The 16,794-nt window shown below is 43.2% G+C and overlaps 3 protein-coding genes across 3 annotated transcripts in view; 2 read left to right on the top strand and 1 right to left on the bottom strand.

Moving 5' to 3' along the window:
* LOC119474362 (formin-like) overlaps nucleotides 1-9,873 on the top strand; it is a 44,819-nt gene extending 34,946 nt beyond the window's left edge. The window contains 4 exon segments of the mRNA XM_037746361.1: nucleotides 828-879; nucleotides 5,727-5,876; nucleotides 7,838-7,919; nucleotides 8,015-9,873. Coding sequence (XP_037602289.1) covers nucleotides 828-879; nucleotides 5,727-5,876; nucleotides 7,838-7,919; nucleotides 8,015-8,059 — 329 coding nt within the window. The 3' untranslated portion in view covers nucleotides 8,060-9,873.
* Nucleotides 9,874-12,680: 2,807 nt separating this feature from the next.
* Nucleotides 12,681-15,241, bottom strand: grem1b (gremlin 1b). Its single transcript, XM_037796390.1, has 2 exons — nucleotides 14,961-15,241; nucleotides 12,681-13,394 (listed from the first exon to the last, which is right to left on the bottom strand). Exon 2 carries the CDS (start codon nucleotides 13,391-13,393, stop codon nucleotides 12,830-12,832), a length of 564 nt encoding a protein of 187 aa, XP_037652318.1. The 5' UTR covers nucleotide 13,394; nucleotides 14,961-15,241; the 3' UTR covers nucleotides 12,681-12,829.
* A 250-nt stretch (nucleotides 15,242-15,491) lies between these two features.
* LOC119474319 (cilia- and flagella-associated protein 251-like) lies at nucleotides 15,492-16,124 on the top strand (the record flags this gene model as incomplete). Its single annotated transcript, XM_037746287.1, has 1 exon — nucleotides 15,492-16,124. A coding segment is annotated over one exon (633 nt), but the record flags the coding sequence as incomplete, so codon positions are not given.
* Between the last annotated feature and the right edge of the window lie 670 nt (nucleotides 16,125-16,794).

The following is a 16,794-nucleotide window of genomic DNA, read 5'->3' as shown; positions in this document are numbered from 1 at the left end:
CACTCTTCCCCCCCCCCCCCCCTCCTCCTCCTATCCCAGACATGGCCACAACCTTCATTCATTAGGTTTACCTCAGCCCCATTGCCCACATACATGTAAAAAAAAAAGTAAAAGGGGTGGTTGGTCGGAGGCTTAAGCTCACCTTCTCCCAAAAGACCCCCAAACCTGCCTTTGAACAATTTTTTGGAGACTTCCCCCTCTTAAATCTTCAAGTAGGAAAGGTCCCCCATCATTGTAAAAAGGATGAATCTGGAAAAATGCAATAAATCTGAGATCACAGGCACTCTCTGGCCCTAGATAAATTCTTGCACCTCGGCCTGGCCCGCCGCACACATCTGCCTTGCATTTAGACACTTTTACATGGCAGGAGTCCACAGGAGCCTCCAGTTCCCAAGCCTCTCTCTGCTCTGCTCAACCCTGCGCCCCTGCTTTAGCTCTGCTTAGAAGAACATGCACACGTATGTCGACACACATACGCAACCTCCACAAACAGACCGCCGCTCCCCGCCCTGAGCACAGGCGTTACAGGCTCACGCTCTCATGCGTCAACACTCAGAAGCATGTCAAACTTTACAGTGTGTTTAACTGTCACTTGGATAACGTGCTCGCCGTGTCACTGACATCTCAACCCAGAGCCCCTCTTCTTCGTCTTCTTTTCTCTACAATTGACAAATGTAAGGAGGGCTAATGACCACAGCGACCCCCTCTGGACACGCCGGTGTTCCTGGGATCACTTCTCAATGGAAACATTTGGTTGTCCGTGTCACCAAAATCCCCATAATCTGCCCCATGAGATATCTTAATCCAATATGTTCTCTTTTTTACAGCTCAAAAGGAGCATTCAGCTGAAGAGGATCGACTCGACGCAGCACAGAGAAGGTAGGAGACCAACTTTAACAACCCCAAGCCGAGATGCATTCAAAATTATGAATGAAAGATTATGTTTAGATAATGATATTTACGTTTCCTCGACAAGGGGAATTCTTGTATGCTTCACATAGATAACATGGCTGGTTTCTGATAGCACTAATGCTCGCTGTTTGTATAGTTTCGCAAATTTTGAAACTGCACACCGACTTTGAGTAGACCAGGAATGTTGGATGTGATTTGGAAGCAATTTATTTGGCAGGATTAAGCCTCATTTTATATATATTTTAAAGGGGAACTACAGCCATTTAAAAAATTCATACATTTTATTCCTACGGTCTAAAGCGGTCCAAAAAATATTAGTAAACATAAACAACTGTCTCCCAAATCCAAAAAGTAGAGCGCTCAAACTCAAACTTGTGATGTTATAGGGTATAAAGTCTGGAGCTGCCCCATAGACAATGAATGGGGAGAGATGTTATAGATGACACTGAGAGCACCCAGAGGAATGATCTGAGTATATGGGAACACTTTCTGTTTCACAACTGACAACACAATAGAATAAAGTCCATTCACTCCACAAAATCAGTCTCCCATTCATTGTCTATGGAGCAGCTCCAGACTTAATACTTGATGACATCACAAGTTTGAGACTAACTTCTCTGGTTTCTGGCTTTCAGAGAGAGGAGCTCATGTTCACAAATATTGATTGAACTTTACTCGGCCATGGAAATAACATATTGGAATTCTTAATTTAGGTGGTGTTCCTCTTTAACTATATATACACTAATTTCTAGGCCTTTTGTAAAAAGACAGATAAACATTATTACAGCGTAGGATTTCCACACACTGATAGCGTGCAGCATGCTGTGTTTTAAGCCTGAACGCCCTGGGCTTCCTCCCCTTCAGTTCCTATCATTCTTATCTGCCATGTTTTGCGCAGAAGACTCCCGAGAGTTTTCTGAGAGATTTATAGGCGCGAGACACACTGGCAGCCGCCGAGCTCGCCGTCCGAGCGAAATCATATCTGGAACATTTCATATTGGAAAAAGATGGTGGGGCAGGCAAACAAAAAGCAAACAGATTATTTTTGCCTTGTTTGGACAGAGAGCAGAGTTGTTTGCTTTATATCGCAACTCTTCCACTTCCAAAATAAATCATGAAAGGACAAAGTGAAAGACGCCGGACGCAGGAAAATGGAAACTATAAACAATTAGGAAGTTGATTGCTTCGGACAATTACTATAACTCAAAGTGCTCTGTTTCATGTTGCTGTTTTTAAGCCAAGAGAACTGCTGAGGAGCTGCTGCACCTCTCGCTTTCTGTCCTGGTCCCTCACCCCCGCCCTCCTCGCCATGTAGTGATATCTCTACCTGTTGAACTGGACTGACACGTGTGTGTGTGTGTGTGTGTGTGTGTGTGCACACGAGTGACACCACTGTAATGAAGGCGTTGAACTTGGAGGGGAATATTGATCAAAAGGGCCCCGCAGCTGACAGCACCTTTGCCTTTTAATGAAGTTTTCCTTTAATTTCATCTAAAGAGGGGGCTGGCTGACTGGCGCTAGGTAGAGCAGGAGGGAGGAGGAGGGGGGGGGGGCTCTTTCTCAGGTTCCCACAGAGCCACCTCGTAAAAGTGACACGCTGTTGATGAATATGGGCGTCAGCGGGCTCACATGGCCCTGGGTGGGCTCTCACATCTGCGCTGGATGAGGGATCCTCGCACAAACACACACAACAGCAGCAGCGGCCGCAACATTATGGTGTTAATAAAGGAAATAGACAACACATCCTCGGTGCTACCTAATACCTCGGCCTCATGAGGAGTCAGTGAGTTTAGATGCCTGCGAGTCAAAGTCAACCACCAGGGAGAAGGGCCGGGTGATATGAATCAGCATCAGGATACTGATGCAAATTAGGACTGAAACGTGTCTGAAATGTGTCCATCGATTATTTTCATTGATTAATGTGACGATTATTTTCTCAATTAATCGTTTCTATATAAATTGTCTATATATATATTTGTAAATATTTGTAGTTTTTTTTTATCTTTTCAGATATAAATTGGACTTTTTGCCATTTTAATACTATTTTATTCAGACAAAGTTTATTTACGGCTGCTTGGCTTGATGACATTAGAGAAGCTTGGCTTCTTTTTTTTTTTTTAATTAAAAAACAGTTTGTAGAAAAACATTTTTATATTCCTCAAAGTAAGTATATTAAATATTGGTATCGAAACTCTGGTATCATATTTGCACTAGTATCGTGTATATATATAATTTGACTCTAAATGGGACCATAATTTACTAAATGAACATCATGCTGTATTGATGAACACTTGAAACTAGCGATTGAGACCATTAACTCATGTTTACAATGTTTACTGAGGTAATAAATCAAGTGAGAAGTAGGGTCATTTTCTCATAGACTTCTATACAATCAGACTTCTTTTTGCAACCAGAGGAGTCGCCCCCTGCTGGCTGTTAGAAAGAATGCACGTTTCAGGCACTTCCTCATTGGCTTCACTTCTCAGACCCAGAGTTAGCCCAGTGGCGTCATATTAGCTGTAGTTTGTGTTTAGTGCTAACTTGCTAATTTGACATGCTCGGGATGCTAAGCTAAAACGTGAATATGGTAAATATTATAACTGTCAAATGTCAGCATGTTAGCATTGTCATTGTGAGCATGTTGCCATGTTAGCGTTAGCTGGAAGCACTGCTGTGACCTCACAGAGCTGCTAGTGTGACTGTAGACTTGCTCCAATATTGATACATAACAAATGTATATGACAAATGTATGCAAAATCACATGTGACATAGTTAGATGTTAGTGTAGTGACCTAATGCAGAAACTATCACACATCTTTAAAAGCTAATTTTGGTCATTTTTAACACAGTTTGTTCAGGATGTCCATTTAGACAACAGATAGCAATTAGAGCTAATATTAAACTATCGCCCAGCCCTACCAGTGAGTAAGCTCTTTGGGACACACTGTACACACATTGAGCTTAATTGTAATTAATTGAGATGTCATTCTAATGAGACCTTTTTTGTAATTAAAAAAAAAAGTAACTTGGCCCATCTGCGGCGAGCGCCGATGCCTTTTCCCTCAACATGCAGTTCTAATTTGTCTGCTCCATGTTTGGGTTCACTGAGGTTTTCTGGTTCTGTCCTCGGTTCCGTCTCATTAAGTTTCCTTCTCCCACATCATGCTCAATTTCATTTGGCCCAACCGCCTCCTCCACAGTCACCATGCAGTCACGACTTCATAGATTCTTAGCTCGTAAGTTATTCTACTCGGGTGTTGCATGACGACGATGGCGCAAAGCAGGCTTAGTGCCTCTGCTGAATCAGCCAACAACATGGAGTTTACTCCTGTAATCGTTTTACTGGGGAAACAAAGGAATGCAGGGTTGCCTGACCAAATATTTCCCAGATTCTCACGGCTGCTCATGGTTTTGTAATGGGCCTTTTTTTTTTTTTTTTATAGCTGTCAGTGAGGAATGCCGGCTATGGGTGCTGCACTAAACCCTCTCACGGCAATGGCATCATAGCATTACAGAAGTGTGTGTGCATGTGTAATTGTTCTGCGCTCGCAAACGAACAAAGGTCCGCTTGATTTTGTTTATGTTTCGTAGGTGTGCTCGCGTGTGTGAGTGCATCTGTTTTGAATGAAGCTTTTTTTGTGTATCTGCTTGTTGCACATGCTCGGTGGGGGTGAAAGGAAAAGCTTGATTTGTGCGCGCTTTGACATGATGACCCAGGGGTCAACAGAGGAGCTGATGGAGAAGAGACCAGACCAGGCAACAAAGCTACCTGGAACAGTTTGGTCAATCTAAACATCCCAGAGCCTCTGATTTCTTTTGTACCGGATGATCTACAGCGCTCTCCTTCTCTTTTGGAGCAAAAATGACGCATCACTTGGAAATGGGAAGCAGGCTCACGCAGAAGCCCCCCTATTTTTTCTCAGCTTTTAGCCGGCCGTCTGGGCAGCATATTGCACCATTTCGCCGAACGTGTCTTCGATTAGCGTCGCGAAAAGCCACCTAGCATCTGGAGGTCAAAGCCTATCTGGGTGTCAATGGGACAGGGAGCATCCCTTGAATCATAGCCCCCCTTTTATCAACGCTTTGACAGCCACGGCTAGAAAATGTCTTTCATGTTTGGGTTAGGGAGGGAATCTGAAGCAGCGGACTGCTTTTCCTGCCTTGTGTGTGCTGCTGGGAGCCTCGCAAAGAGTTCAGATTTGGTTACAATTGAATTAGGCGGAGGAGCTGGCCTGTAACGGTGCTGCAGTGAACAGAAATCTATTTATTCACATAGATCTGATGCGTTTTTTTGTGTGTGCACACCTGTCTGTGTGAGCTCACACGTGCATATATCATATCATATTCACATCTTTGATTGTCTGCCAGATAAAATGCTGCGTGTGTGAGTTCCACAGTAGTGTGAGTGTGTGTTCCTGGAGGAGGAGCAGCCTGTTCTTGGCTGTCTCCGTCTCCTCTGGCAGTCTTCCCCAGCAGGCCGTGGAGGTCAATGCGATAATGGAGCCGCCGCTACTGGCTCTCCCCCGTGGCCCAGCAGGGTGGACACTCTCCTTCCAGCTCTGTTTCTCGCCTCCCCGCCTCACTCTACATCCATCATTTTCCCCCCCGTGTGCCGTGTCTGTATCGGACTCTTTTTACCCTCCTTTCGTCTGTGTTTCTCGGGCATACACACACACACACACACACACCTTAGCTTCCTTGTGCTTAGTTCACTGGAACACGTTTTATTATTTGTCTGAGATTATTTATAAGTGTGTTTATGTGTGATAAGACAACACTATTTGTGCCTCTGCTCTGTTTTTTTTCCGATACAGTTTCCAGGACACGGTGAACTACTTTGGGGTGAAGCCAAAGTCCGGGGAGAAAGAGGTGGCGCCGAGTTTCGTTTTCATGCTTTGGTACGAGTTTTGCAACGACTTCAAGAACACGTGGATACGACAAAGCAAGAACGTCTCCAAGGAGAGGTGGGTTGGATTCTGGTGGGGTTTCTCTGTCAAAGACACATGACGATTAGTACACTTATCAGGAGGAGGGCTGCTCAACTTGTGAAAACAGTTTTCTGGGAGCTTTCTGGAAAAAAAAAAGTCATCAGTATTCTCTCAGATTCTTGAAACTTTTTAACAATAAGCCTGTGTTACAAATTTGAGATATGGAGTTTGAAAGACACAGGCATTTACAAATCAGACAGGGTTTAATGAAAGATGTTATTGAGTTGCATTATGGGAAATGTAGGATCCAGTATTTTTGGAGCTTAACCGATCCTAGGGACTAAAAGTCGGGATATCGCTGCCTCTTCTGTGAAAAAAATGTCACCTTTTTTTTTTTTATCTGTCTTGTCCCCCAATTTAAAGAGGACCTATTCTGCTTGTGTGCTTTTTTCTCTCTTTTTTTAGTGTGTTATATAGTTTTTTTGTGCATGTAAAAGGTCTGCACTTCACGCCTTGCTTGAAGTCCTGCCTTTTTTTCCGTAACGTGGTGATGTCACCAAGGAACACATTTGAATAATATCTGCTTAGCGGCTGGTTTGGCACGCCCACAAACAAGTCTAGTTAGAGCGGAGCTAGACTGGAGTCCGAACAGTTTGGTTCGGTTGACCAATCATAACAGAGTGGGCCAGCTGACCAATCAGAGCAGACTGGGAGGAGGGCAGGAGCTCAAACAGCGTTTCAGACAGAGGGTGAAAAGAGGTGCTGCAGCACAGCCGGTATGAGAAAAGTAAAGCATTTTTTGAATATTAAAGCATGTAAATATGTTCTAGTCGAAACCCAAAATACAAGTATGCTTCTGAAAATAAGCATGATAGGTCCTCTTTAATAGCATGCAGTGCTAAGTTGCTGAAGTTCCCCTCAAAGTGACGGTCATAAAGAGCTGACTGATATCCTCTTTAAATCCTGATGTAAAATATCTTGTTTCAGTAGATGTACCCCTCTGCAGAACACAACCTTAGCTACCAAACGGAGGCTGAACCAACTCATCCTCGGGTCAGACTTCTTGTCTCCATCACCTTCGGATAGGTGCTTAACGACCTCATGTCAAATTAGCACTAATTGTACAAGGGTGATATGCAGATGCAGAAAAATTAAAGCAGAGAGGGGAGGCCTTCAAAGAGGAGGCAAACGGGAGTAACTGAGGCCTCGGCCCTCTGTCTGAAGCACTGGGACCTGAATTTATGATGTTTCCTCTGACCTGAGGCGTCATGTTGGGGCGGGGGGGGGGAATTCCACCGAAGGACAGCAGCAGACCCTCCTGGCGGCCGCCTGGCTTTACTAGCGAGCGTTATGGGACAACTGATAAACACTGTAATGATGCTGGACATGCAGCCCAAAGGGCAGGAGGACTGCACAGGAGTGAAGCTGTTCGTTTCCGCGTGGTCATTTGGGGGTTGTAGCTTCAGGTATCATGCGGTGCCTTCACGGCTCTTCACACTGAAGACGTCGTCATATCATGAATGTTACATTTCATGTCCTCCAGCTATTGCGATCCGAACTCTCTCTGTGAGATTGAAGAGCTTTGTCGGCCCCGCCGCAGATCCATGTGCTCTCTCTTAATTGTTTACTAGGTAATCGTGTCTCACATTACTCACAGCTGATTGTGCTTATGTACAATTAACTGTTTGGGCACTCATAAAAAGCCAAGTGTTTTTTAAAGGCTGCCTCATTATCTCATCAACCCACTGTCATTCTCTACTGCTTCTCACTTAGAGGGCTTTCACTGACCGCAAACTCCTGAGAGGATCAGTGTGTGTGAAACTCAACATGACACAGGGCGCCGCAGGGAGACACTAAAATGTCTTGCCCCTTACAGACAAACTTCACGAGGACACAGTGACGAGACGCTTCTGACTCTATATTGTTTTCACAAGTTTAGTTCCAAAGCTTTCAGTTTGTGCTTCAAGTTTTCAAGTGGATTTTTTTCTCCCCCGCAGGTTGAAGGAAGCTCAAGAAAACATCAAGAAGATCACGGCGGAGAAGAGAGTTGAAACCAAGAAGATCAACGCCAACAGCCTGGTAAGAACTGATCTATGAATTTCCTAAAAGCTGCTCTTTTATTGTGTGAAATTGATACACTACAGTTTGTTTGTTTTTGCGGTTCTTGCCAACAGAAAGAGAGGCTGCGGCAGAAGGAAGCCGGTGTGTCTTCCAGCTGAGTGAACGACGCAAACAAAAGGAGCGGTTGGAGCAGATCAGAAAGTGCGCAGGCCTCATCTCTCCTGCGTTTCCCACCTGCCTCAACAACAGCGGGCTTCCGTCTGTGCCCCAAACAGACTCACAATAAAACCTCACCGGACTCCTACTAACTACTCCCACTGCCGTATATCTCTGCCCTCTACTAACACCCTGCCCTCCTCCACCCTCATGTCGAGCCTTTTTCCTGTCTGCCGTACAGATAGAAGCCGGGGCCTGTAGCGAGGATGCACGGCTGACACGGCCGAAGTGACGAGAGTCTCAAAGGCCAAAGGTTGATCTCATTCATCCGGCGCGGTGCGACCTCTGAGTGCCCAGCTTGTGAAAGGTCTCAAGGGGTCAGTGGGATTCACAACAGCTGACACATCCAAGAGGTTCCTTCTGGACTCACAAGAGCTGAGATTTCTTTCTGAACCGTAGATGTTAAGACAGCAGAGTGATAACGCTCCTGCAAAGTGTTAAGTTGCTGTTATGTGAACAGATACGGCTGCAGGAAGACGAAAATCCTTGTTGACAAAACAGATCTCTCTCTCTCTCTCTGGAAGCGGTAAAAAAAAAAAAGCAGTTGCTAGTGTTCTTTGCTGTAGCGAATAGCTTTTCATTCACCACGGCTCATTAAAAGCCTTGTAAATATGTCATGTGGTAGAATCGGCAGGGACCGAGCAGCGTTGAGGAGGATGATGAATGATCAGCGCCGGGGTTTCACGTGCATGTGTGCGTGGCGGTTTCACTGTATTGTGTAGCACTGCACCAGACCTCTCCTGGGCGACGGCCAGAAAAGAGCAGGAGCTGGCAGCGAGACTCTGCCCCCCTCACGCACACAAACATGTACTTAAAAACATCGGAAGAACACAACAAGTTTTGCACCCAAAATATTAAATCTACATTATGCAATCCCTCATCACATTGTGTCCTTTTAAGCACTTTACTGCTTGTATAGCTGTATGTCGTAGCTCGCTATAAGCCACACTCCCCTGTTATGCTTTAAGTGTGTGCATTTTTCAGACGCATTTCTTTGCACCTCTTTTCCTATGCAAGGGTTCCTTGTTAGAAGATTTATGAATTGTATTGCTTCATGATGAAATCCCTTTATTAGATTTTTTTGTTTTTCTAAGAAAGAGTATGTTTTATTTTGGCAAATGTAAGATGTAACCACGCTCCTGTAACATTCAAGAAATGTCTATTTATGTAAAGGAAAGATTTATTTTCTGCCAAAAAGCATCAGCTTTGTTCCCTTTGAGGCTGTATTTGTATGAGTTGTAACTGACTGAGAAGCTGCCTGATGAGAGATATATTTTCACATGGATATTACGTGTATGTTGTGCCCGATGATTAAGAGTGATGATATGTGGAATTTGAGTAATTCGCTTAGAGATGATACTTTTAGCTTTGGAGAGATGAGGGTTGTATTTTAGGTATTGAGACCATTTTAAGCATATCACCTGAAGCCATGTGAGTTGTTATACCTCAGACAGACTTCCATTATCAGAGTATCCTTAAAACTGCACCTTGAATTCCTTTTTTTTTTATTTACCCTCCAAAGTCTTTCACGTGTGCCATTTTATTTTGTTAAAAAAAATCTTTCATAAACTGCTGGTTTACTTCTGAGGGTTTGAAAAGCAAAAAAAAAAAAGAGCTGATACTGACCCAGGACCTGCTGTAGCCTCTACCGTGTGTATGTCGGTCGGTGTAACCTTCAGTAGCTCTCGTATAGGTGCTCTGTAATTTTATGGAATTGTTTTAAATTTCAAGAATAAACTACTGGATGCCGAACAAACTGGAGCAATACGTCTGAATTTTCTCCTGTCAACACCTCCAATTAGGCTGGCTTTTAGAAGCACGGCGGTGCACCGAGGAAATGTGATATTTATGTAAGAAACCTGAGTCATCAAAGAGGATTTGATGATTCATAATTCAGCTGTGAGTCAGAATTAAATCATTCAATCAAGCCTCAGATTTTAAGACATTAAAAGTTGTTCCTGGAAGACTCCCAAAGTAAAGTGATTAGCAGTGTTAACATGAGCAATTTGTCATGTGTCACTTGAACTTCGTTTGAAGAAGTTTGTTGTAACACTTAAATACCAACAGTCACTCTGTGCCACAATGGAAATTTAGGACCTTGTTTTACATATTTACAGTCGGATCAAAAACTACATTCAAATTGCATTGCGTGGTGCCTTCATGTTCACCAAACAAGGATAGGTAAATCACCAATTCTTTCTGATAAAAACATTTAATTTTTGACTGTAGTTTTACATCTGGGGCACTTCCAGGTCATTAGAATTTTTTATTCAAACACCAAAATAATTCTATGTTTTAGAGCATATATTATAAGGGTAATCTTCAGAAGAAGAATACCTTTTCTAATTAAAAAATCTCCAGCATTTTGCAATTTTATTTATTAAACTTTGGATTGGTGGCATTTAGGCAAAAAAAAACCTCATAATTTGCACATGAACACCGCGTGCTCCTCTTCTCAGTCCTGCGGTAGACTGGCAAACCATGGGACAAAATATAGTGAAGTTTAATGAGATCATTTCAAGGGATAATTGGAGCAGGTAACCTCATCTTTTCTCATAAAACTGACTACTTTTACGATGACGTTTATTCCAAGGTCTGAGTGTTCCTTGTAGGAGGAGGGCAGCACATGATGAGGGCATCATTTAACATCTTGTTTAAAACACCTTTCTAATCTACATCAGGTGTAAATTAACAGATGATATGCAACAAAATCCCAACATATTCCAATTTATTTGATGTTTTCATGGATAATTTAATCAAGGTGATAAACAAACCGGTTACATTTTTACAACTATTTAATCTCAATACTGTATAAACCACCGCTGTAACAAAGAAGCCTATTGTCTCTACAAACTGAGTAGGCACCAAACTTACAAAAAAAAAAAAAAAATGAACTGATGGACTTCGAAATTCACAGAAAGATTCTTGAAATATAGAAATAAAATCAATTTTTTTTTTTTCCATTTACAAATATCTCCAAAAGTCATCCATCCACAATTCCACACAGTGGAAACATCCAGTTAAACAAGCATGTATGCACAAAAAAAAAAAAATGATGACAGGGTTGTTTTTCCTGTCCCCAATAAGCGTTTGGATGTATTAAATAAACCGGGTTAATGCAGTCCTCTCGTGCAGTGATTTTCAAACTTGGCAAACTGGTGAGGAGTAAAATGTTCATTGCAGTTCAACGTCGCCTTATAAATTGTTGCATGTCCATATTTGTTCACACGTTGTGCAAGAAGATAATCCTACATGTAAGAAGAAGAAGCCTTCCTCCTTAGATGGAGACAGACAGGCACGTGTTCTTGGCTGTATGTCTTTTTTTTTCTACAAACAATCCGCTCCAATAAGAAAAATGGGGCTCAATGTGGCTCAGAGAGTAGAACAGGTTGTCCACCAATCGGAAGGTCGGTGGTTCGATCCCCGGATCGGCTGCTCCGGGTCACATGTCCTTTAGCAAGACACTTAAAGGTCCCATTTCGTGCTCATTTTCAGGTTCATACTTGTATTTTGTGTTTCTACTAGAACATGTTTACATGCTGTAATGTTAAAAAAAAAAACTTTATTTTCCTCGTACTGTCTGCCTGAATATACCTGTATTTACTCTCTGTCTGAAACGCTCCGTTTTAGCACATTTCGACAGAATTGCGACGAAATTGCAACAGAATTGCGTTGCTAGGCAACAGCTTGGGTCCATGTGTACTTCCTGTCAGCTGATGACATTCACATACACTGCAACCAGGAAATAAACTGGGACACATTTTGAATGTTTAGATCTGTGTAAAGGGTCTAAATATTGTATATTTGTGACATCACAAATGGACAGAAATCCTGACAGCTTGTTTCAAATGCAGGATTTCTGAATATGGGCTGTGTGTATTTCCCTGTGGATTGAGTGTTTCGATACTTTCACAGTATTTATATAGGACTTAAGCTGGCTTTATAATAAAAAACTTTTAAACACTTTTTTATAATATGGGACCTTTAACCCCAAATTGCTCTCGAAGGCATAGCCATCGGTGTGTGAATGAATATTTAGATTAGATCCTGATGGACAAAGTTGGCACCTTAGCAGCCTCTGCCATCAGTGTATGAATGTGCGTGTGAATAGGTAAATGCTGACATGTAGTGTAAAGAGCTTTGCTATATAAATGCAAGTCCATTTACCATTTATCTCAGATTCTTGAAACTTTTTAACAATAAGCCTGTGTTACAAATTTGAGATATGGAGTTTGAAAGACAGGCATTTACAAATCAGACAGGATTTAACAATAGATGATATTGAGTTGCATTTTGGAAAATGTAGGATCCGGGATATGTAGGATAGGGATATCGCTGCCCTTCTGTGTAAAATGTTTTTAATCTGTCTTGTTCCCCAATTTAAAGAGGATCTATTCTGCTTGTGTGCTTTTTTCTCCCTTTTTTAGTGTGTTATATAGTTTTTTGTGCATGTAAAAGGTCTGCACTTCACGCCTTGCTTTAAGTCCTGCCTTTTCTTCCGTAACGTGGTGATGTCACCAAGTAACACTTTAAAGAGGACCTATTCTGCTTGTGTGCAAAAAGTTGGCACCTTAACAGCCTCTGCCATCAGTGTATGAATGTGTGTGTGAATACTGACATGTAGTGTAAAAGAGCTTTGAGTGGTCGGAAGACTAGAAAAGCTGCTATATAAATGCAAGTCCATTTACCATTTACGCACAACATCCATGTGTTTAGTCCAGGTCTATGGATATACAGCGGCACTGTTTGACGCGCTGGATGCGTTTCTTCTTGGTGGGTGGCTGCTGGTCCGGACAGTTCAGAGTAAAAGTCATGGTGGTGAATCGTTTGGGCTTGCAGAAGGAGCAGGACTGGAAGGCGCCCTCCTCTCTGCGGATGTGTCTCGGGATGTAGAAGGAGTTGCACTGTCCGTAGCAGAAGCGGTTGATGATGGTGCGGCTGACGCAGCCCTCCTCGTGGATGGTCTGCTTCAGCGGCTGCGTCTTGCACCAGTCCCGCTTCAGATACTGACGCTCCGTCACATGCAGCGCTTCCTGGCTGGACTCCAGCACCTCGTCGGCCGGAGAGGACGAGGACGAGGACGAGCCTTGTCTCTGCCGGGACCCGGAGCCAGGCTGCTGAGGAGGTTGCTGCTCCGATTGGTTGGGGTTGTTTTTGTCCGGATGAGGGATGGCGCCTTGTGAACCTCGGTTTCTTTTGGACTCCACTGGATAGGAGGAGAGCAGCAGCACCATGATGAGAACCATACTGCACAAGATACAAGTTGAGTTGGCCATCCTTTGGGGAGAAGAAGAAAAACAATTCATCATCTACGTTTCAACTCTGGACGCTTTTACGCACAGCTGTCAGAGCCTGTTACGCTGCGTAAAGACGCACAGACGCAGCTTGCAAAACGAGACTGAAGAATAAAAACAACTGTCTAATTAAATTACATCATTCTAATTCTAATTCTAAATTCTGAGTGAGAAATATAATGTATGTTCCCACTTTTTTTTTAAGATTATGCATACATTACGCAAAGGGATGGCACCAGATTTAGCCAAAAGCAAAAGCATGTAAACTTTATTATGTTTTAATAAACCATCTACAATAACATAACAAACATGCAGTTTTATCATTTCTATGAGCCATAAACAGTCCAAATCCACTCACCTGTGCGAGCTTTCTTTGTTAAACGCATGCAAATGAGACTGAAGAATAAAAAACAACGTATATGTCTGATTAAATTACATCATTCAAAAAATTTGAGTGAGAAATATAATGTATGTTCCCACTTTTTTAAGATTTATACATACATTACGCAAAGGAATGGCACCAGATTTAGCCAAAGGAAAAGCATATACAGCATATACACTTTCTTATGTTTATAATAAACCATCTACGTGTCCACACGTGCACACCAGTGGATAACAAACATGCAGTTTTATCATTTCTATGAGCTTCACGCTTTTACGCACAGCTGTCAGAGCTTTTACGCTGCGTAAAGACGCACAGACGCAGCTTGCTTTTTTTTTGTTAAACGCAAAACGAGACTGGAGAATAAAAAACAACTGTCTAATTAAATTACATCACTCATAAAATATGAGTGAGAAATATAATGCATGTTCCCACATTTTTTAAGATTATACATACATTACGCAAAGGAATGGCACCAGATTTAGCCAGACATTTGGTGAAAAATTGTCTTTAAACTTATTTTAAGTTTAAGGAAGTATATCAATAGCACACTTGAATGAGAAAGAAGCGTTGGCATTAATCTTGGCGTTGCAGCACCTCCGTGGCTAACTTGACTCCAGAATGCCAATCGGTGTATTTACTGCTCACCTTTTTGAACTCTCTGCAGAACCCAAATCAGTCATGCGTGGGATCTGATCTTGCAGTCTTACTTTTTTTTTGGACATTTGGCACATTAAGGGCAAAGATAATATTATGGCGGACGCACCTTTTTGTCTTCAGAACTTAAGTAGTAATATGTCTCATACACTGTATACTAAACACTATAACTGTCATTGCAACCGGTCACTGCATCCCAACAATTAATGAGTTTGAGTATCCCTTACAAATGTCCTTCAGTTAGCAGCAACTCTCTGAAGACACTAATCATTTCACTGTAATTGCATGTCTTAGCGCTGATCTTTGTGAATTGGACTGTTTTTGCATTGAGCCAATTTTTCACCAAATGTCTGGCATATAAACTTTCTTATATGTTTAATAAACCATCTGCGTGTCCACACCAGTGGAAAACAAACAAACATGCAGTTTGATCATTTCTATGAGTCATAAACCAAATAAAGTTCAAATGTAAGTGGATGTTATGATCACAGACAGTCCAAATCCACTCACCTGTGCGAGCCTCCACTGCACCAAGTGTGATGATGTGATCCTCCCGATGTGATGGGCACCTACTGCTGTGGACTGAACACTCGAGGGTCTGTGGATGGGTGGGAGACTAACCTCTCCATAGACAGAGGATCAGGAGCCAGGAGGGTTTAATAGAAATTGCTGCAGCGCCGGACTGTCTCCCTTTTAAATGTCTGCCAGCTGAGATGTGCACAACACTTCCCTCTACATTATTGGCTGAGCGAGATGGAGAGAAAATCAAAACTATCCGCCCACTCAACACTTCTCCATGAACCCACTGCAAGAACACAGACAACCGAGGAGAAGAGAGAGGGACGGGAGGAGGAGGAGGAGGAAGAGGAGGAGGAGGAAGAAGAAGAGGAAGAGGAGGAAGAAGAAGAGGAGGAGGAGGAAGAAGAGGAGGAAGAAGAAGAGGAGGAGGAGGAGGAGGAGGAAGAGGAGGAAGAAGAAGAGGAGGAGGAGGAGGAAGAGGAGGAGGAGGAGGAGGAAGAAAAGGAGGAAGAAGAGGAGGAGGAGGTGGAAGAAGAGGAGGAGGAGGAGGAGGAAGAAGAGGAGGAGGAGGAGGAAGAAAAGGAGGAAGAAGAGGAGGAGGAGGAGGAGGAAGAGGAGGAGGAGGAAGAAGAGGAGGAACAAGAGGAGGAGGAGGAGGAGGAAGAGGAGGAAGAAGAGGAGGAAGAAGAAGAGGAGGAGGAGGAGGAAGAAGAGGAGGAAGAAGAGGAGGAAGAAGAGGAGGAGGAGGAGGAAGAAAAGGAGGAGGAAGAGGAGGAGGAGGAGGAGGAAGAGAAGGAGGAGGAAGAAGAGGAGGAGGAGGAGGGAGAAGAGGAGGAAGAAGAAGAGGAGGAGGACAAGGAAGAGGAGGAGGAGGAAGAAAAGGAGGAGGAGGAGGAAGAGAAGGAGGAGGAAGAAGAGGAGGAGGAAGAGGAGGAAGAAGAAGAGGAGGAGGACAAGGAAGAGGAGGAGGAGGAAGAAAAGGAGGAAGAAGAGGAGGAGGAGGAGGAAGAGAAAGAGAAGGAGGAGGAGGAGGAAGAAAAGGAGGAAGAAGAAGAGGAGGAGGAGGAGGAAGAGGATGAGGAGGAGGAAGAGGAGGAAGAGGAGGAGGAGGAAGAAGAGGAGAAAGAAGAAGAGGAGGAGGAGGAGGAGGAAGAAGAGGAGGAGGAGGAGGAGGAAGAAGAGGAGGAAGAAGAGGAGGAGGAGGAAGAAGAAGAGGAGGAGGAGGAAAGGGAGGAAGAGGAGGAGGAAGAGGAGAAGGAAGAGGAGGAGGAGGAGGAGGAGGAAGAAGAAGAGGAGGAAGAGGAGGAGGAGTAGGCCTCAAGTTTATGCGCAGATGGAAAAAGTGAAAGAGTTGATTTGTTTCTGAATCAAGAGGAGGCATGATAATAACACTGTGCAATAAATCACTATTGTAAAACTGAGGAGGCGTTCACTGTCCTCTCGTAAACTATGAACACGCCTGCAAATCAGAACGGTTGATTAAAGCACACCTGTGAATCCTCAACATCATTATCATTACAGCTGAACACCAGAGACATCAGGGAACCAAACAGGCTTTTCAGCATGTTTAATAGAAAATGACAACATTTTCTCAGAAACAGAAGATTGGGAATTTCGTGAACGCAGGTAGTGTATAGAAATACAATGTTCCTTGCTCCATTTGATAGCCTTTTAATTATTGTACATGTCTCCAATATAGGCCTCGTTTACGCATGCCCAAATTAGCCTTCTGAGCACTCTGAGTTTACTGTCTTTAAATCTTGTATAAGCCCTATATGGTACTAATTTCTAATGAGGCACCTTTTATACATGTATAACTTAGGCT

This window comes from Sebastes umbrosus, chromosome 16 (assembly GCF_015220745.1).
Source record: "Sebastes umbrosus isolate fSebUmb1 chromosome 16, fSebUmb1.pri, whole genome shotgun sequence".
Lineage (NCBI taxonomy): Eukaryota > Metazoa > Chordata > Actinopteri > Perciformes > Sebastidae > Sebastes > Sebastes umbrosus.
Note: the sequence above shows the minus strand (reverse complement) of the source record. Positions and strands in the feature narration are given on the sequence as shown.

Coding starts and splice junctions, on each gene's coding strand:
- grem1b (XM_037796390.1), bottom strand. CDS start 13,393: ATGGCCAACTCAACTTGTATCTTGTGCAGTATGGTTCTCATCATGGTG.